This window comes from Garra rufa, chromosome 14 (genome assembly GCF_049309525.1).
Source record: "Garra rufa chromosome 14, GarRuf1.0, whole genome shotgun sequence".
NCBI classification, from domain to species: domain Eukaryota; kingdom Metazoa; phylum Chordata; class Actinopteri; order Cypriniformes; family Cyprinidae; genus Garra; species Garra rufa.
Genome location: NC_133374.1, coordinates 28,169,631 through 28,190,790, shown reverse-complemented (window position 1 = coordinate 28,190,790; position 21,160 = coordinate 28,169,631). Strand labels below are relative to the sequence as shown.

Sequence of the window (21,160 nt, the reverse complement as noted above, 5' to 3'; positions counted from 1 at the left end):
TAATGGGAGTGGTCTGTCATTTAATTAACCCTTTCCTCCTCCAATGAACTTGAATACCCTAATGTGCATCTGTTTCCTCCTCCTGCCGTCTCGGTGGCAAGTGAACAATGTGCAATGATTTCCAATGTATTTGCAAAAGGCAAATTCGTATTTCTCTTATTTGCGAGATGGAAATGTTGCAAGGCAAAAGCTAACAGGCAAAGGATGTTTTTGTTTTGTTTTGTTGGTTTTTAAAAGTAAATCGATTCTTTGTTTTACCACATTTTGTATTATCGTGGTTACATTTTAAGACAGTAAATAGCGTGGTATTACAGTAAAAAGCTAAACAAAGGAGAAGTAGGAGTATTTAAAGCAAATTTAGGGATGAATTGAATGAAGACACTTCAAACTAAATATTGGAGATCTTACAGCCTACTCTTTTTAAGAAATAAGTAAAATACGTTGCTTTCAAACAACGTTTCATTAATCACAAAAGTCAAATTACAAGTAGGCCTACTTCTTAAATAAGTAGCGATCACAACAACAGCTGAGAGCTTTCCATTAGGATCACAGAGATTGGTATTTTGTTTAAAATCCTAAAAATTATTTGACTTTCTACCCACTGGAGGTCACTGAATTCGCTAAAACAATACAAACTTTACATCACTTCTACAAATGCAATGTGACTATAGAATCTTTTTCTAAATGAGATGCAAACACAATTTTAATTGCAATTTAGGATCTTTTTAATCAAGCCGTTTTTGTTGTGTGCGGAATATGTAATCCTACATAATGAATGTCGGGTGTAATGGATATGTGTGTTCTGACCGCAAGTAACCCCATCGCTCCCCACACCTCGAGATTTACTTTGGTGACGCAGCAAGGAGGAGGTTCCTTCGGCGCTTTCCATAGTAACAAGAGATGGGGTGATTCTTCCGACCCAACGAGATTGGGCATTCTAATTTGACAAAAGGAATGGGTAGTGACCTAATTTAAAACAGTGGCTTTTTCTACGCAGACCAATGGAGATCTCCATGCAGTTACTGAACATCAGTCAGTGTCTTTTCCTATGGTTACATGGATCTTAACTTTGGGACTTTAACGGACGCAGGCGCCAGCAAAGTGAAAAGAAGAGTTGTTTGAGAAGAGAACGCACGGTTGTCCATATGTAAATATATTTGCAATTGTGCATGGTTGTTGCGCTCAAGCAATTAAAAATGTAGCTCTCTAAGATCATATGATTAAAATGACCATTCCAGATTAGATTTTTAACAGTTGATGCAACATTTTAAAGGGTACAAACAAGGAAGCAACAAAATAACCAAATACATCAGGAATTGAGTGTGTGCAAGTAAATATTTATGGTCGGCTTTCAAAGAGCCCCCATTGAGTCCAACAGCGCAGTGGGCTGTGGCAAAGAAATCGGATTGGTGGGGGAGGAAACAAATGATGTAAAATCACCAGAGGCAACATGCGACATTGTTGGAAAATCCGCCCGATGTAGTAGGCTATTAATTTAATGCTCATTAAAAAGTTTTGCTATGGATATTAATCACTGCTTGTTCCACATACCTGACGACTTTTACTTCATCACAACACACTGTTCATTTAGAAACAGACCTACCAAATGTTATAGTCTACAATAGCACATTTCTGTCAGGTCTTAGAGCATAAATAGGCTGTTGTATAAAAGTGTACTTTTTGTCAGCGCAAAACTGTGCTCATGAAATCTGATGTAGCCTACCGAGGAGCCAATTATCTTAATTATTTTCAGATATAGGTCAAAAAGGAATATTTCCCTATATGAAATATTTCGCTATATTAAACAATGAAATAAATCAGTCAGCTGCTCAGTCAAGCGGACCAAAAGATTCAACAATAAAATTGTCCATAGCATCATAATTGTAATCTTATGTTGAATGCATGGATGTACTGTATAGCCGAGTCCTGCACAATGAGGCGCAATTCAGTGGAAACAGGCGGCTTCAGGCACTTTGCACGTAAAGACGCTTATGGTCGTCTGCTTAGGCTTTTTGTATTAGGTTTCCCTATTATTTTTCCATGGTGAACATAGTTACTGCCGTTCATTCAGCAGTTAATAAAAAAATACTGTTCATAACTATCATCTTAAAAGCGTGTATAAGCTTTCTGAACCGTATAGACGGTCGTTATTTTTTGTATCAATAATAGACTTATTATAAATAATTTGTCGCTTCCAAAAGGGTGTTTTCGCAGTGATGCCATAGAATAACCATTTTTGGTTTCACAAAGAACCTTTCATTGAACAGTTCCCAAAAGAAGCATTTTGAAGAACATTTTAAAAATCTAAAGAACCTTTTTCGCCTTTCCTGCATTAGAAAGGCTCAATGGATGTCCAATGTTCTCCATAATGGCTCTTTTGGGAACTGTTCACTGAAAGTTTCTTTAAGGGAACCAAAAATGGTTCTTATGGCATCTCTGCGAAAACACCCCCTTGGAAGCGACAAAATAAGCCTATTATTGGTGCAAACAATAACGACCGTCAATACGGTTCAGAAAGCTTACACGCTTTTAGGATGATAGCATATGAACAGTATTTTTTAATTAATTAACCACTGATGCCAGTAAAGAACCTTTATTTTTTTTAAGAGTGTATTGTTGTTACCAAAATGCATTTTAAAACGATATCGAGTGATTTTTTTCCAAATTAAATTCAGTAATCCAGCATAGGTAGCCTACACTGTATAAAAAAATAAAAAATAAAAAAAAATCCTTGCTAATATTGAAAAATTCAAGGCAACACATTGCATTCAGATTTTTATGTTTTCCCAACGATTAGCTATGTAATTATCCCAATTACAATAAGGTTGTTGTCTTTACTAATATTATTTAGTTCTGATAAGGGACAGCGCTTTAGCCATGTGATTACCCCAACTACAATAATGTTGTTGTCCTTACTAATATTATTTAGTTCTGCTGATGAACAGCACTTTAAATTCCTCGTTCTACCAATGAATGTATGTTTGCTCAGTCAATAGCCTCGTTCACAGCACTAGAAAATGTTTTTATAGAAACATCATTATTGAAGACACTGATGTTAATAAGCAGAATCACCAAAGGAGAAAACCAACATTTTAAGCAACCATTATAGCGGTCAATGTTTGCATTAGTGAAGTCTGAATGGCTCTTTATCCTACATTAGACCTGCACACATAACGTATTATGTCCAACCCTCACTCTGTCTGGATTTGTCATATTTCTGCTCGTGAGTGACAGCTGTCAGCGTCATTTTAGCTCCTCGGCAGATATCGCGGAGGAATATTATTTCTTCTTCATGTAGCACTCAGGTTCGGGACTCCAGCACAAGCTATAGTGCGGATTGATATCATGATCCTACAGTATAAGGGAAACATCTAGAACATAGTTATTGCCAAACAAGACAGCTCAACCCCCTTCTTTAATTTGACTGGCTCAAATCTCAAAACAGTGGTGCAGACAATCGAACATAAAAGTTTAACTTTTTAGCTATCTCAGACAAATATAAATGTGTAGGTGCGTTGTCAAACATTTTACATTTACAGTTTAGTTTGCATTAGGATATAAAAAAGACCAAAACATGCTTGTGCTTAAAAACACCTGCTTGAGTAATTGTCATCTGTGCATTATGCTGCGTAAACACAAACACTGTCCGGTGCTCTGGTTTTGAACTAATGGGTAAACGATTACTCTGAAAGACGTGAATACGCCCACTTTACTCTAGCTACATTAACTTGACACCAAATACAGTTTTGAGCTAATGCGTAAGCGATTAGGGGGAGAATTGTAAACGCCCACTTTACACTACTTGAATTTGACACCTAAATACACGCCGTTAGCGGGGTGAGTTTACACAAGTCTTGCGGTCCTTCCAGAATGGATGTTTTAGCAGTTCCCCAAAAGAGAGAAGAGGGCTGGTACTTGTCTCTCATGGCACCAAACACAAAGGGACCAAAGTATGCATGGCTTGATCCATCAAGACTCTATTGCAATTCACAGGTAACCGATCGCTCTAGTTGCACGACAGACTTTACCCTAACGTTACCATGTACGTTATTGAATAACCTAGCTTTAAAACTATACATCTTAAAGTCTGTTAGAATGTGTTTGACTGCGATGGGTTTTCTATTGTATAGTCTCTGCTCATTGTTTTCTGTCAATCCTAAATGATCCAGGCACTGTCAGATTGCGTTAAAGATCTTCTCAGACCGTTCCAGAATGAGATCATTGACCTGGTGGTTGGAATAGATGCCATGGGCTTCATCCTCGGTATAAAATTTTCTCATTTGTAGCTGAGGAGCAAGATATTTTTAGCTCAGTTCACATGTTGCAGTGAAAGTAAATATAACACCTCAGCAAATGGCTAAATATAGAGGATACAAACTTAGGGACCTTTACAGCTTGACTTAAAGGCATAGTTCATCCAAAAACAAAAAATACCACTCACCCTTATGTGTAAATGAGTTTCTTCTTTCAGACAAATACAATCAGAGTTATATTAAAAATGTCATGGCTCTTTTAAGATTTATAATGACAGTGAATGGTTGTTGAGATTTTAAAGTCCAATAACGTGCATTTATCCATCATTAAAAGAGCTCCACACTGCTAAGCGGGCGTAAATGAAAATGTAAATGAAGTGATTCAGTGCGTTTGTAAACGTGCATACAACAGTTAGTGGAAGCTATAAAGTTTTAAATTTGGATATTTTCTTATAAAACACATTGAATCTCTTCAGAAGGCTTTCATTAACTTCTCAGAGCCATGTGGAGAACTTTTTATGATGGATGGATGCACTTTATTGGACTTCAAAATCTCAACACCCATTCACTGCCATTATAAAGCTTGAAAGAGCCAGGACATTTTCGGGTGAATTATCCCTTTAATGAAATGTATAAACTTAACTGATAGTGTCTATTCACTGAATAACTGAAAAATGATTTTTATTTGTATTTTCTCCTGCAATTTTAGGGTCAGCTGTGGCCATAACTTTAGGGAAAGGATTTTTGGCCATTCGAAAAGCAGGACACTTATGTGTTCAAACTTACACTCAAGACTACACTGACTACTCTGGACGAGATAAACTCATGGAACTGCGTCTCGACGTGTTAAAGCCAGGTACTGTATGTATCTATGTAAACTCATAGCCTATATTATGACTATAATGTTATTGAAGGTTATGCTGAAATGACTAAATGAATTTAAAGTTGATGTATTCAAATGTATGAATTCACATAACACAATAAAATGCGAATTTCTGGCATGTTATGGTGTAGGTCTGCGGGTTCTCATAGTAGATCAGTGGATTGAAACTGGAGGAACTATGAAAGCAGCTATCAAACTGGTGGAGGATCTAGGCGCTACTGTTGTGGGTAAGCATAAAAAAGCTAATACAAGAAAAGCAAAGACATATTTTGAGACATCAACTTATCCATTGACCCTCTCCACCCGAAACCTTTGTATCTTTCTTGAATGTTGACTCTCCCTATAGGGATCTATTAAAATCAAGTAACTGAAGCATGGCTGCTGAGAGTTTATTGACATTCTAGTTGCTGTAATATACAACAGAACAGACTTTGGACAGCTGTTTGATGTGAGAGGGTGTAATAGCACCAGTTCTCCTATCACTTATAAGCAATTAATTAAGTAAATTAGTGCTATTATGTCTCTATTCTTTGTAGGCATTGCTGCTGTGGCCATTGAAAACAGTGAGGGAGGAATGTGGCTAAAGGAAAGGTATAAATATTCCCACTGCATTCCAAATGAGCTGCAATCTCAGATAGATGGTCAATACTTGGAGTTTTTTAACAACATTGATGGTTAAATATTGAGAAAAGGAAAAAAATAAATTCTAAGGGGAATCAGCCCTTGTATCAGTTGTGACATGCAGTATTGTAGGTGAAGAGGTATGAATTTTGTGAGGCCTAAATAGAATTGATAGATGTCATGCTTTAAGAATTCAGCTGTATTGAACCAATAGAGGTCACTATCAGATTGTAACTCAGATTAAGTATTACAAAATTGAAAATGGTAAAATGTTCAGTGATAAAAAAATCAGTATTTAATAAAAAATAACAGTATTAATATAGGTTATAAATATAGGTTTTAAAAGGAAAAACATTTTATTTAGAATAAATTGTCAATCGCAGAAAACAAAGCATACAAGCCCTAATACTTTTAACATCTTTACCTCAAGAATTTGAAAAAGTTTTATGTAACCTCAAGCTAAATGACTTTTTCATATATATAAAAATACATTTATCACTGTGTATTGCTTTTTGTGCAACTCATGCATGATCCTCTTGTGTACCTTTTAAAATCACTAACTGTAAACTATGCAAAATGTGAAATAAAATGTATTTTTGATTAACACAACGTAATGGTAATGATTGTGCAGAGAACTCTTGGGAAAGCAGAATTTTGCTTCGCCACAAAAAAATGCAAACCTCAGGTTTTCCAACAAAGGAATGTTTTCTTTCATCCAGCGGATATTCAGTTACACCCCGTGAATAACAAACCACACTGCTCTCTGTACAGCACATAGTTGCAGCTTTGTCCATCCCACGTTTCTTATCTTGTAGATTCTCCCTATGTATGTACACATATATGTACATTTGTGTGTATGTTTTGCTTTGGTACCATTATATGTTGGTGCAAATGTTTGCATTTTCACACAGCCAGTCTTTACTGACAACAGTTGGTCTGTTTCTTCTTGGAAGTTGCATACAGGTTATTTGAGTTGCTGTTGATTTCTGTGTGGAGAAAAAAAGTTTCATTTAAATTCATTTAAAAGACATATGATCATATACAGTGGTGTGAAAAAGTGTTGGCCCCCTTCCTGATTTTTTCATGACTCCACCATAAGAAAGAAACTGGGCAAAAATGGCTTACATGGCAGAGTTCCAAAACGAAAACCTCTGCTAAAGCAAAAAAAAAACAAACAAAAAAAAACATAAAGGCTCGTCTCAGTTTTGCCAGAAAACATCTTGATGATCCCCAAGACCCAAGGGAAAATACTCTGTGGACTGACGAGACAAAAGTTGAACTTTTTGGAAGGTATGTGTCCCATTACATCTGGCGTAAAAGTAACACAGCATTTCAGAAAAAGAGCATCATACCAACAGTTAAATATGGTGGTGGTAGTGTGATGGTATGGGGCTGTTTTGCTGCTTCTGGACCTGGAAGACTTGCTGTGATAAATGGAACCATGAATTCTGCTGTCTAACAAAAAATCCTGAAGGACAATGTCCGGCCATCTGTTGGTGACCTCAAGCTGAAGCGAACTTGGGTTCTTCAGCAGGACAATGATCTAAAGCACACTGCAAACTAGTGTTGTCACGATACTGGAATTTCTAACTTCGATACGATACCTTGAAAAATATCGATATTCGATACTATTTTCGATACCACAGAGAAAAAAACTACCACACTATTAAGGAGGAAAATTTCTTTTTTAATTTAAAAATATATTCTAGAACATGATGATGAGGTATATGCATATGTACTGCTACAGCCCTGTTCAGCTTCTTAACTTCATTTGAGTTTGAGCTTCATACTTTATTTGATGTTCAAATAACTGTGTAGGTCGTAAAATGTTTTTGTTTCTTTTTAGACCACACTTTTAAAATTAATTTAACTATCTAACTAATCTTAGAACTTAAGTTAATGGTAAAAGATATTTGTTAAAATTAATTTGTTACGTGATCCGAGCTGCCCAAAACATAAGAATTCAAGCTAATAGAGTAATGGCTTGCCCTGTGAGGCGCTTTGAGATCCGTTTGCGTCCTCAGCATGAAAGTTTACGGTCATATCCTTATCTGTAAATGTCACAAATTCACACAAGTATTTCCATTTATGCCTAAAAGTCCATTCTGGCAGTCTGTGTTTCGTTTAAATCTTTACTGAATGAGCATGTCAGACTGGAACACAGAACACAGACCGGGAGACAATTAATACTCAGTAAGCGCAAAGACATTTATGTCAGTCGTTGAATGTTAAATTCAGATTTAAATACAACATGTAGTGCACGCATTTATGAAGAGTAGGAACTGTATGGCTGAGATGGTGGCAGATTTTTTTTTTACCACCGCCGGTGGTGCGGTGTTATATATAAATAAATGAGGCTCCAACATTATTCACAAACTTGCGTGTATAGAATTTCCTTTGGTGAACAAGCAGCCTACAAAACACTAAAACAAATCAACGAAATAATACGCCTTATTCAGCCCGCTGCCATTTTGAATCGAAAACGAGGCTGTGAGGGATAGCAGTCCAGCAGCGGCCACTGTGGCGCATTGTTGCGTACCGGGATGTAGATCGTATAGCCGTAAAATAATAGGTCATTTCACATTTTTCCACAGGAAAAAGAGCTCCAGAAAACGTGGATTGATCGACAGGACATATAACCTCACTTTCAGGTAACAATATTGCATTTAAGAAAATGACTGTGGAAACTAGCCGGTTGGCTAATTGCTAATTTATAATGCAAGCATGTTTATCTTCCTTTAAACGTTTACGCAGAGCTAACATGTTATGTACTACTACAACAACTAAACTAAATATCTCCATTTTGTATAGATTAAAGAACACAAAAGTGCTCAACATTTTACTCAGGATTGTTTTTCAAAAACACTGACTGGAATTAGGACGCTTGAGGAGGGTTCAGCTCCGTCTGTGTTTACCTGGACTCTAAGACCTCACGAAAAGAAAACCTTGCGATTGTAAATGAAAAATATATTCTTTTTAAATGATGTTTTAAAGATTAACATGTTTAATAGTTTGTGTTAAGAGCCTGCAGTTAGATCGTAAGCCTCTTTCAGACAACATGTTAAGTCATACAAAAAACAGTGGGTTGAAAGTTTATTTTTATGCAAAGCGATCAAAAGATAACATTTATTTATTAGTTTGCCATGTAGTGTTTGATGTCAACCCCTTTTAAAATCGCAAAATGATATTCAGAACATTATTTTTTTGTTTCTGTCTTGCTTTAGACAAGGAAAATGTCATGTTTATCGTAATTTCATAATAAAGGTCGGGAAGACGCTTATGACCTAGCTGCAGGCTCTTAACACAAACCATTAAGCATTTTAATCTATATAACATCATTTGAAAAACTCTGTGTAAGCGTTTAAAGGAAGATAAACATGCTCCCATTAGAAATTAGCAGTCTTTCCACAGTCATTTTCTCAAAAAAATGCAATATTGTTACCTGAAAGTTAGGTTATATGTCCTGTCGAACAATCCACGTTTTCTGGAGCTCTTTGTCCTGTGGAAAAATGTGAAATAACCTATTATTTTACGGCTATACGATCTACATCCCGGTACGCAACAATGCGCCACAGTGGGCGCTGCTGGACTACTATCCCTCACAGCCTCGTTTTCGATTCAAAATGGCAGCGGGCTGAATAAGGCGTATAGAGTTAAATAAGAAAGTAGCCTAAATAAGAGTTAAATGGGCTAATAAACAAACATTCGTTGCAAAAAACAACAACAACCTCAACAGCTCATAAGAATTACTGGCCCGAGTTCTTTTTCTCTTCCCCATTGCACAGCTGCTGTCTTTAATAGCAAAGTAATTACATTTATTTTCGTTTCTTTAGTTTATAAAGGTAATTTAGAAACATATTTGGAACATGTTTTATTTGTGAAATTCAAGTTTTTGTTTTTTTAAGTAACGACAAAGCGGCCAGCGGAAGAGAGATAAATTTAGCCTTCTCAAGTCATCACGATTTAAATTAAAATCCTTAGAAAAAAAAAGAAGAAAAGAACTGAAAGCATATCACAATTAGTTTAATCGTTTAACTTAGATAAATGTGTACAAATAGGCGCATATCTAATTGTTTGTGCGGAAAGTGAAAGCTTTGCAGGACATGGAGGTGCAAGCGCCACGTGAAACTTTATTTTTGCTCATAAATGTAAAAGTAATACATTTACTTTAAATTATTACTTCACTACTATAAAACGAAATAATTCAAATCGAAAACAAAACTCTTTTATTAGCTATAGGCCTAATCCATAAAGATGCATTTAGGCTTTAAAAACGCGTCCAGTGAGCAGATCTTTGCGACACTGACTCAGAAAATACTAGTTTATTAATAAATAATTTGAATATCACCTTACTTTTCCCCCGCCACATTCATGGTAATTACTTTAGCTGGGGCGTTGCGGCCAGTTTAATCTTACTGCGTGCATCTGAAGGCGGAACTCTGCTGAAGGCACTTGCGCTCGCTGATGCTGCTGCTGTTGGCGGGACACTAAACAGTGTGTTTTTTTTAATTAGCGGTGTTAGCGCCTTTTGATAGCACTGCTCTGTAGCAACTCTTACATATTGGCTGGCTTGTGTAATTCAGGCTTTCCATGTTCATTTGTTACATATCCGAAATATTTCATGATAGCACTCCTGCTGTGTTCTTTATCAAACAAAGCCGCCTTTCTGTTCGCTTCACTTGAATGAGACGAGACCTCTGCGGTCACGTGTGGTGTAGAAGTGAAAGTGACATCTCGGTTAGTATCGATACTTCGGGAAATTAGTATTGGTATCGTTCAGATATTTCAGTATCGATATTTATCGAAATATCGATATTTTTGACAACACTACTGCAAACCTACCTCTGAATGGCTGAAGAAAAACAAAATGAGGCCTAGTCAAAGTCCTCACCTGAATCCTATTGAGATGCTGTGGCATGACCTTAAAAAGGCGGTTCATGCTCGAAAACCCTCCAATGTGGCTGAATTACAACAATTCTGCCAAGATGAGTTGGACAAAATTCTTGCACAGCGCTGTAACAGACTCATTGCAAGTTATCGCAAACGCTTGATTGCAGTTGTTGCTGCTAAGGGTGGCCCAAAGCAGTTATTCAGTTTAGGGGGCAAACACTTTTTCACACAGGGCCATGTGGGTTTGGATATTGTTTTCCCTTCATAATAAAAAAAACTTGATTCAAAAACTGCATGTTTACTTGTGTTATCTTTGATTAATATTTAAATTTGTTTGATGATCTGAAACAATAACGTGTGAAAAACAGGCAAAAAAGGAAGGGAAGGGGGCCAACACTTTTTCCACACCACTGTATAATGTTCACCAGTGAAATAAAACTCTGAAATAACTTTGAAAAAACTCTCTAAAATAACTTTTCTGTATTAATGAATTTAGGTCACTCAGGCAGGGGAACCGATAATAGAATTACCTTCTTTTCATGATGCAATAAAATTCCATTGGATCAAATGTCATTAAAGGAATAGTTCACTCAAGATTCATCCAAGATGTAGATGAGTTTGTTTCTTTATTAGAACAGATTTAGCATTAACTTTCTCTCTAATGTGAATGGGTGCCGTCAGGATGAGTCCAAACAGCTAATAAAAACATCACAATAATCTATAAGTAAGTAATCTAAACGATATCTGATATTCCAGTCCATCAATTAACATCTTCTGAAGTGAAAAACTGCCTGTTTGTAAAAAAACAAATCCATCCTTGAGACATTTAGCTTTTGTCTAAAATACAAGTCCTCTATCCATATTATAGCTTTCTCCAGCAAACAGAGAAATATGGACAGAACAAGCACCGCACAACTTTTCATTTAAAAGGCAATTATTCGACTAAAGTCGAATGGATTGCTTGTGGATTAATGTGATGTTTTTATCAGCTGTTTGGACTCTTATTCCGACGGCACCCGTTCACTTGATGAGCAAGTGATGTAGTGCTAAATGAACAAACAAACTCATTTACATCTTAAATGGCCTGAGTAAATTATTGGCACATTTTAATTTTGGGGTGATCTTTAATGTACTCACGAACAACTTCACCAATACGTCTGGATCCACTTTTCTCCAGTTCTGCCAGCACATTGGCCTCAAATGTTAAAGAAGCCACTCTGAAGAAAAACTCTCTCACATTCTCTCCTGCAGTCACAAAAAGAGTGATTTAACAACATAAACAGTAGCAACGTCTATTTAAGGTTTACCAAATACCTTGTGACTTTGTAATACATTACACAAAATTGCTACGAATTGCTACTAATACACTATGGTAGTATCTCTAGTCAGGAGCTCACCTGACAAGGCGGACACAGCCCAGTACTCTGCTTTCATCTGATCTGCCAGTTTTATGGCGTCCTGCTCAATTAGCGTATACTGTGCAGGAGACTGAAGGAAATTGGTATGTTGGTTATTACACATTGGTAGAACATATACTGTATACAGTTGAGATCAAAAGTTTACACACAGAATCTGCAAATTGTTAATTATTTTACCAAAATAGGTGGGATCATACAAAATTCATGTTATTTTTTATTTAATACTGACCTGAAAAAGATATTTCACATAAAAGATGTTTACATATAGAGAATAATAGTAGAATTGATCAAGTTTACATATGCTTGATTCTTAATACTGTGTTGTTACCTGAATGATCCACAGCTTTTTTTTTTTATTGTTTAGTGATACTTGTTCATGAGTCCCTTGCTTGTCCTGAACAGTTAAACTGCCCGCTGTTCTTCAAAAACCCTTCAGGTCCCTTTGTGTTTTTTTTTTTTTTTGTGTGTATTTGAACCCTTTCCAACATTAACTGTAGGATTTTGAGATCCATCTTTTCATCCTGAGGACAAATGAGGGACTCATATGCAACTATTACAGAAGGTTCAAATGCTCACTAATGTTCCAGAAGGAAACACAATGCATTAAGAGCCGGGGTGAAAACTTTTGAAATGTGAAGATCAGGGTAAACTATACATATTTTCTTTTCTGGGAAACATGTAAGTACCTTATGTAGTTCTAAAGGGCAGTAATAAATTAGTAAAAAGTACCTCAGTGTGAAAAGAACACAAGAATGCTGATTTATTAAATATTATTTTTAGGCAAAATAATAAAATTATGTTCAAAAGTTTACACCCCTGGCTCTTAATGCATCATTTTCGCTCTGGAGCAACAGTGAGTGTTTGAACCTTCTGTAATAGTTGCATATGAGCCCTCAGTGTAAAAAGATGGATCTCAAAATCATACAGTCATTGTTGGAAAGGGTTCAAAATCACAAAAATGCTAGGGAAAAAATTTGTGGGACCTGAAGAATTTTTTGAAAGAACAGTGGCCAGTTTAACTGTTCAGGACAAACAAGGGACTCATGAACAACTATCACTAAACAAAAAAACACAGCTGTGGATTTTTCAGGTAACAACACAGTATTAAGAATCAAGCGTACATAAACTTTTGAACGGGCTCATAAATTCAACTATTATTTTCTCTTGTGGACTATATGTAAACATCTTTTATGTGAAATATCTTATTCAGGTCAGTACTAAATAAAAAATAACATGCATTTTGTATGATTCCTAATATTTTGGTAAAATAATTAACATTTTGCAGATTCTGCAAGGTGTATGTAAACTTTTGACTGTACTGGATTATGAATTATAGTATAAAATGTATCTTTTATTAAGCATAATGCCAATTAAAAAAAATTCAAATGTTCACTCACACTCAGATCTTTTTTTGTCCCAACCAAGAAGAGTAATACATTAGTAGGATCATTCTCTTTCATTGCGTCCTCCAGCCATTGCCTTTAGAAGAGGATGACACATTTCAGTGTGTGAAGCACAATGTTTATTTTACTAACCCAGAGGGCAGAATTACAGTGATGTAATTTACCTTGTATGCTCCAGTGAAGCCACATCAGTCAAGTCAAACACAATGATTACAGCTGTAAAACAGGAATGGGAAGAAATATGAATACCTTAAAGGTAAAAAAAATCAATGGTAAAAATATGTTACCCTGGACCACAAAACCAGTCATAAGGGTCAATTTTTTAAAACTATATACATCATCTCAATAAAAAAAGCTTTCCTTTGTTAGCATGTATGGTTTGTTAGGATAGGACAATACTTGGCTGAGAAACAACTATTTGAAAATCTGGAATCTGAGAGTGCAAAAAAAAGTTGTACAAATTAAGTTCTTAGTTTTAATTAAAAAATTAAGTTTATGGTGGGAAATTTACAAAATATCTTCATGGAACATGATCTTTGCATAACATTCTAAAAGAAAAGAAAATTTTAACCCATACAATGTATTGTTAATAAGACGTTAAAGATAATAAGACGATGTGCAAGAGGCATCATTGTGGAAAAAAATATTTCTCAGCTTTTATTTACATTTAAACAAAAAGTGGCATGTCCAAAATTATTCATACCTTTGGAAACTGTCACAGTCTATGGGAAAATCCAAAGTTCTATACCATTCCAAATAGTCCAAGCTGTTCTAAAGCATCCTAATTTCCCTGATTCACTGGAAACAACCGTTTTAATCAGTTGCTTTGTGAACAGTCATGGCTCAGACAAAGGAGCTCACTGAGGACCTGCGGCTGTGCATTGTGTCTGCTCACAAGGGCTATCAGACCACAAATGTTTTGAAGTTCCAGTGGCTACAGCGCAAAGTATTATTAAAAAATACAAGACGTTCCGCACTGTGAAAAATCTCAGAGGACGTGGTCGGAAGCCAAAAGTGACACCTGTGCTGGCCAGGAGGATAGTGAGAGAGGTAAAAAAAAATCCAAGGATCACCACCAAGGCCATCCTGATGAATCTGGGCTCTGCTGGTGGCAACATCTCAAGGCAGACATAATTAACACTTTTCCACAATGGACACTTTTCCATTGATTACTGAGAAGGGTCTGAATAATTTTGGACATGCCACTTTTTGTTCAAATGTAAATAAAATATGAGTAATAATTTTTCCACAATGATGCCTTTTGTACATCATCTTATTATCTTCTGGGAGACGTCTGTGTCATTTCTAATAAAAAAAACTTGCTGGTTGAATAAAAGTAACTTTAAGTCAGAATTTGCCAGGGGTATGATTAATTTTGGGCTTGACTGTACCTGTGCTACTTAAGAATGGTTCCGTGCTCCTGTTTTACATATTATCTAATTATTAAGTAATTATACTTGTATTACTATTACCAGATATTATACATTATAATATATTAAAATAAACTTTTTTTGCATTATTTAATATTATTTCAGGTGAGTCATATACCCTGAGCTCCTCTGTAGTATGTAGAGGCAATGCATTTAAACCTCTCCTGTCCTGCAGTGTCCCACCTGAAAAATGAAAACAAAAACTTATTTTGAAATAACTACAGAAATGACTTGTTTATAAATCATTAGACTGTCATAAAATGTACCTACAGTTGTAAACTAAAAGGCACCCCAAGAACTTCAAACCTCTCCATTTCAAAGTCTACACCGATGGTGGCCTTGTAATTTTTGTCGAAGGCATCTTTACAAAATCTGGAAAAAAAAAAAAAGTTTCAATAGATTAAATTACTATTTTCAGCCAAACAATAAGTTAATAACAAGCTGAGTCCTTATTAACAGTTTAACTCAGTTAAAGCTTACCTATTAATCAAACAGGTTTTCCCCACCGCAAGATCTCCTACTACAATGACCTTGGAGATCTTAAACCTACTGGACAAAAAGGAAAATAGGTGCTGGATAAAAACAATGCTGAATGAACTGTGTCCCAATGATTCAACAAAAGCTAACATCTCACCCCACAGTTCCTGTCCTCTGCTGCTGACAGGCCGTCTTCACCTTGCTGTGGAATTCATCCTCTGTATTCAAAGCAGCACCTTTGTTGAAGAACTACAACAGGAGTGAATATTAACACTCATCACTTCAGGAAACACTTGAGCTGGATTTCAAAACAAACAATACCTTAAGCATCAGTGCATTAAGTGTAAAGCATGTACCTTAGGAAGCTGGCCGATAATGCGGTCTTTCCGTACAGGGGGCAGTACACTCATAATAATGCTTCTGCAGGAGAAACACCAAGTTATGAATCACATCTTGGCATTTTGTAACATGGCACACCGTTAAGGAAGAAATGAGTAATGGCTGGTCAGGATATGAGGCTATCCAGGAATAAAACACTAGCCTATCTTTCAGTTTAGCATTAGTTACTTGTGTGTTAATGCAACAGTTATGAAACAACGAACATTCAGAAACGAGTTAGTTTAAATAGTTGCCTACTTGGTCGCTAGAGCGGCATGGGCTATGACTCACTAATCTGTATCTGTTAATCCCAAAGTAAATCTGAGAACAAAGAAACCCCCCTAATTTGTGGCTAAAGCTTTTTTTATGCATTTGGGTGCAATATGTGCATCATTTACACGTACGTGATTACCTTAACAACGGAAGTATTACGTATAGTAGTTTTATGACTATTATGATGTACATAAACATTTCAAAAGTACATTTTAAGAACAAACGACAGTCCATCCTTTCTAGTCGAAGTCAATCCGTGCTTCGTAACACTGTAACAACTCTACACAACTCTCTGTTGCTACAAACAAACGTGTGCGTCTTACCTCAGGACGTTGTTTCTGTGAATGCAAAGCGCTAGTTTCTTGAGACAAAGACGTTTGGAACGCTTTTAAGGAAAGGAGAATAAAAAGGAAAAGAAACAAAAAAAGGAGGGGGATATGAGGCGGTTTTAGCATTCATCCATCGCGTACAGTTTCCAAGTTTCTGAAGAAAACGGCAGGATACTCCGACCGACGGAAGCGCTGTGAACTGCATACAGATGGATTCGTCTCCTCCAATCCCCCGGTCTCTCCCCACCAAAACCAGGAAAGAGGGATAGTAAACGCCCCCTACATCCCCCAGCGTTTTCTGAGCGTTTACAGCAGATATAATACGGTTGTTACTGTAGGCTACTTCTTTTTTAATACTGTGGTAATACTGATGTGGTTAACAACACCAGGTTTGTTGGCAGGCCTTAAGTTTCCAAACAAATTGCCGCGAATATAGATTTATGTCATGAATGTATATGGAATGTTGTGTTTAGACAGGTTTTTTTAATAAACTATGTATTGTCATCCCTTGTGGTGCTACATGGATGGGGATGGGGTGATAGCTGATGAAAAATACATTGAATGCTACAACATATTTCAATTTGTAGACCTAGTTCACCTAGTTTTTACTGTATTAAAATAAATAAATAATTGAATATTCTAGCATGTAATTAGCAGCTTTTCTAACGTAGAGCTGTGCAGTAAAACATGTTGTTTCTTAGCCACCAGAGGGCGCCATATTGAAACGTTATCAGTTCATCTTCACTGTTCAAAAGATAGATTGCTTAAAGGAACACTCCACTTTTTTTGGAAATTGGCTCATTCTTCAGTTAATAAGTTAATAAGTTGAGTTTTACCGTTTTGAAATCCATTCAGACGTTCTCCTGTTCTGGCAATATCACTTTTAGCATAGCTTAGCATAGCTCATTGAATCCTATTAGACCAATAGCCTCCCGTTCAAAAATGACCAGCGAGTTTCAATATTTGTCCTATTTAAAACTTGACTCTTCTGTAGTTACTACACTCCCATTCCGGCGTAATAGTCGAGGAAGTATGCTGCCGTAATATGGCCGAAGCAGGCGGAGTAATATCACGCAGCGCCTGAAATTAGTTCCCAGCTAGGTTAGCATTTGCACATGTGCTGCGTGATATTACTGCGCCTGCTGCGTCCATGTTACGGCAGCAAACGTCCTTGACTATTACACCGGAATAGTCTTATCGGCCTAGAAAATCACAGCTTTACATTTTCCGCCGATATTACTACAGAAGAGTCAAGTTTTAAATAGGACAAATATCAAACTCGTTAGTCATTTTTGAAAGCGATGCTATTGGTCTAATAGGATTCAATGATCTATGCTAAGCTATGCTAAACGTGATATCGCCAGAACAGGAGAACGACTGAATGGATTTCAAAACGGTAAAACTCGACTTATTAACTCGGTGGGAGTTGGAGAATGAGCCTATTTCCAAAAAAAAGTGGAGTGTTCCTTTAATGCCAAGCTTTCACACAGCACACTGGAGTAGACATGTACCACAGTCAAAGAAATTAGAAGAATTTGTCGTTTTCCTCAATGCATGAACAAGGCTGACTAAGAGGTTTATCTTCAGGTAATAATAGACTGCTTCAGGGATGACATTTTTGTAGGCCAGTCTAGAAGTTAGCATCACCCTGACGTTATCTGCTAAGATTGTTGCATCTTCTACTTAACAAGCTCTAAACAGGTTTATGTAGATATTGTCCTTAATTGCAAAACTTTCTGGCTCTGCACACCTTTAATGAATGAACCAGTGAGAAAAGCTGTCATCATGTCACAGCCCAACTTCCTGACAGCACAAGGACCAGAGAGAGAGAGCTTCCTCCACTTCCAGGAGTGGACGTCATCATGTTTCACCACTTTGGATAGAGGTATGATGAACTAATTACAATGTGAAAAAGCAAGCAAGCACATTGATGGAAGGGTACCACTGCAATGTAGACTACATTCTATATATCCATCTGTCCATCCCTCCATCCATCCATCTATTCCTCTATCCATCCATCCATCCTTCTATTCATCTATCCATCCATCCATTCATTCATGCTCATTTATCCATGCATCCGTCTCCATCCATTTATCCATTCTTCCATTTGTCTATTTATTCATCCTTACATCCATCCATCCTTACATCCGTCAATCCATCCTTCCATGCATTAATTTATCCATTCATCCATCCTTACATCCATTAATTTATCCATTCATCCAACCTTCCATCCATTCATTTATCCATCCGTCTCCATCATTTATCCATCCTTCCATCCATCCATCCATCCTTACATCGGTCAGTCCATCCTTCCATGCATTAATTTATCCATTCATCCATCCTTCCTTCCATCCATTCATTTATCCATCCATCTGTCTATATCCATTTATCCATCCTTCCATCCATTTATCCATCCATCCATCCATTTATCCATCCTTTCATCCATCCATTTGTTTATCCATCCGTCCGTCCGTCCGACCATCCATCCATCCATCCGTCCATCTGTCCGTCCGTCCGTCCATTCAACCATCCATTCATTCATCCATATATCTATCTGTCTGTCCATCGATTAATTTCTCCATTTATTTTTTCATCCGTTTGTCCATCCATCCATCCATCCATCCATCCATCCAACTATCCATTCACCCATCTATCTGTCCGTGCATTCATTTACCACTGCAACGTAGACTACATTCCATCCATCCATTCATCCATACACCCATCTATCTCCAATCTGTCCGTCAATCCATCCGTTGATCAATCCATTCATTTATTTATACATCCATCCATCCGTCTGTCCGTCCATTTATTAATTTTCCATCCATCCATTCGTCTATTCATCTATCCATCCATCCATATATCCATCCATCCATCTGTCCATCAATTAATTTATTCATTCATTTATCCATCCATCCGTTTGTCCATCCATCCTTCCAACCATCCATTCATCCATCAGTCTGTCCGTCTATCCAATCATTTATCCATCAATGCATCCATCCATTCATTTTCTTCCCTGCATTTAGTTCACTCTGCCATGGTCCTTTACAATTCCACATATATTTTCAATTCTATTTTTTTGAATGTGTGGTTTCTGGACAACTAGTGTTTGTGTGAATTGGTTTAAAGGCAAAGAACAGTAGAACAGTTGAGGAGAAGAGGAATGGGGAGAGAAAACACTCAGATGGAGCATCTTAAAATTGTAAGCCTAACCTATTCATTAAAAAAGCATTTCACTATAGATTAAAAAACTCAAAAAATTACAATCTATTGTTTGTGTATTCTGGGAAGAACTGATTGCATCACTATACTGTCCTTACATATTTTGATATAAAAAAATTAACTATACAGCTATTGCCGTTCAGCTTTGCAAGAAGAAAATATGCATTTGTTTGTCGTAATTTTTTAACTTGCCACCCATGTAATTACAATTATATAATTAAAAAAATGAAAACGAATTAACTACTGCTGCATTCGTTAGCGTTAATTTTTAGCAGTCCATAGAACCATTTGGTTGAGGAAACTTTTATAATATTGTCTTAGTTAAAACCTCAAGCGCCACCATCAGGTAACACTTGGAGTTTTGTTCTCTCTGTAACTAACTTTGTAAAAAATAACTTTGTTTATAATTGTTTGTAAGTCTTACATAATAAAAAAATGTAAAACAAGAAAGGCGTTGCGCGAAAAAGCAGGCTGGTTCAGTGAATGCGCATGTGCGCTAGAGTAAACAAAGCCATTGGATCTTTTAACTGCTATATTGAGGGCTGCGATTTCTCCTCTTGTCATTCTCTTTTATAATGTCCATTGCCAGTCAGTACGCAAACAAACTGTTCTCAAGCGCGTTTTCTACGAACTGATCACCTCTCGCGATTTAACTGTGAGGGTCTCCCCCTGTGAAACAAAGGTACAGGGTGGCGCCGTGGCTTAGTTGGTTAAAGCGCCTGTCTAGTAAACAGGAGATCCTGGGTTCGAATCCCAGCGGTGCCTTATGTAGTGTGCGCTTTTCTGTGAATGAACAACAACTGAGAAACGACAGCCACGTGTTGCAATCTATTTCGACGAAGCTCTCTTGCAGGATTTTATGTTCCCCTCTGACAGTGGCTCTGCTTTCACTGCTCGTTCTTGAACAGGAGACACTGAACTTACAGTAGGCTACCTACAGAAACTCAAAGGCTTGTTTTTCCTGCAGCTTTGGACGTGCAGAAGCCTGGCAGGAAAATACTAGTACGTGTTCCAAGGAGTTGCGTTGCCAGGCTCTGTGGCGCAATGGATAGCGCATTGGACTTCTAGATTGATGAATGAGGCCATTCAAAGGTTGTGGGTTCGAGTCCCACCAGAGTCGCAGCTTTTAGAATTACGTTATTCCTGAAATGCACTCTTGCTGCATCCCAATGTGTCTACTTATACTACTTAAAGTATGTACTTTTTTGGTGAAGAAAAAGTACACACTTTTGAGTGTGTAGTAGAAGAGTAGGCAAGCTTTGGGACATACTATCACGTGGCGTCACACAACTGTGTCTTAAAATGGCCTGTCAATCATCTTGTCACAGTTAACATCCCCCACATTCAATTTAATTTAACAAAAGAAGTACGTTGATCTGCCATTCGCGAGTCTTTCAAGCCGAAAAATCTGCTCATATTTTCTGTATAATGATGCATTTAAAAGTTAACGACCAAACAGGTGTTTATAAAAGTTTACGTTGCTGTTGCAGATGAAATATAACACAGATAACATTAAATAAATATGTTTTACCAGGTTCAATGTTGATTATTAGTAACATAAACCCCTTTTTCTAATCATCTCTACC

At 36.9% G+C, this 21,160-nt stretch overlaps 2 protein-coding genes and 2 non-coding genes across 5 annotated transcripts; 3 read left to right on the top strand and 1 right to left on the bottom strand.

Annotated features, from left to right (window-relative positions):
* Positions 1 to 2,972: 2,972 nt before the first annotated feature.
* On the top strand, positions 2,973 to 6,366 carry LOC141285103 (adenine phosphoribosyltransferase). The gene is made up of 5 exons (XM_073818154.1): positions 2,973 to 3,993; positions 4,170 to 4,263; positions 4,963 to 5,109; positions 5,268 to 5,363; positions 5,673 to 6,366. The coding sequence occupies exons 1-5, from the start codon at positions 3,871 to 3,873 to the stop codon at positions 5,813 to 5,815; spliced, it is 603 nt and encodes a 200-aa protein (XP_073674255.1). The 5' UTR covers positions 2,973 to 3,870; the 3' UTR covers positions 5,816 to 6,366.
* On the bottom strand, positions 6,030 to 16,550 carry rab34a (RAB34, member RAS oncogene family a). Of its 2 annotated transcripts, none has more exons than XM_073818152.1 (11): positions 16,350 to 16,550; positions 15,732 to 15,795; positions 15,533 to 15,624; positions 15,379 to 15,447; positions 15,169 to 15,270; positions 15,017 to 15,081; positions 13,633 to 13,684; positions 13,463 to 13,544; positions 12,045 to 12,135; positions 11,785 to 11,892; positions 6,030 to 6,743 (listed from the first exon to the last, which is right to left on the bottom strand). In XM_073818152.1, exons 2-11 carry the CDS (start codon positions 15,783 to 15,785, stop codon positions 6,676 to 6,678), a joined length of 783 nt encoding a protein of 260 aa, XP_073674253.1. In that variant the 5' UTR covers positions 15,786 to 15,795; positions 16,350 to 16,550; the 3' UTR covers positions 6,030 to 6,675. The 2 variants fall into 2 exon arrangements, with proteins under 2 accessions (XP_073674253.1, XP_073674254.1); XM_073818153.1 differs by having other exon boundaries at positions 15,379 to 15,444.
* Positions 16,551 to 20,265: 3,715 nt separating this feature from the next.
* trnat-agu (transfer RNA threonine (anticodon AGU)) lies at positions 20,266 to 20,339 on the top strand. The gene has a single exon. It is a non-coding gene; the product is annotated as a tRNA-Thr (tRNA).
* A 265-nt stretch (positions 20,340 to 20,604) lies between these two features.
* trnar-ucu (transfer RNA arginine (anticodon UCU)) lies at positions 20,605 to 20,694 on the top strand. The gene is given in 2 exon segments: positions 20,605 to 20,641; positions 20,659 to 20,694. It is a non-coding gene; the product is annotated as a tRNA-Arg (tRNA).
* The last annotated feature ends 466 nt before the right edge of the window (positions 20,695 to 21,160 follow it).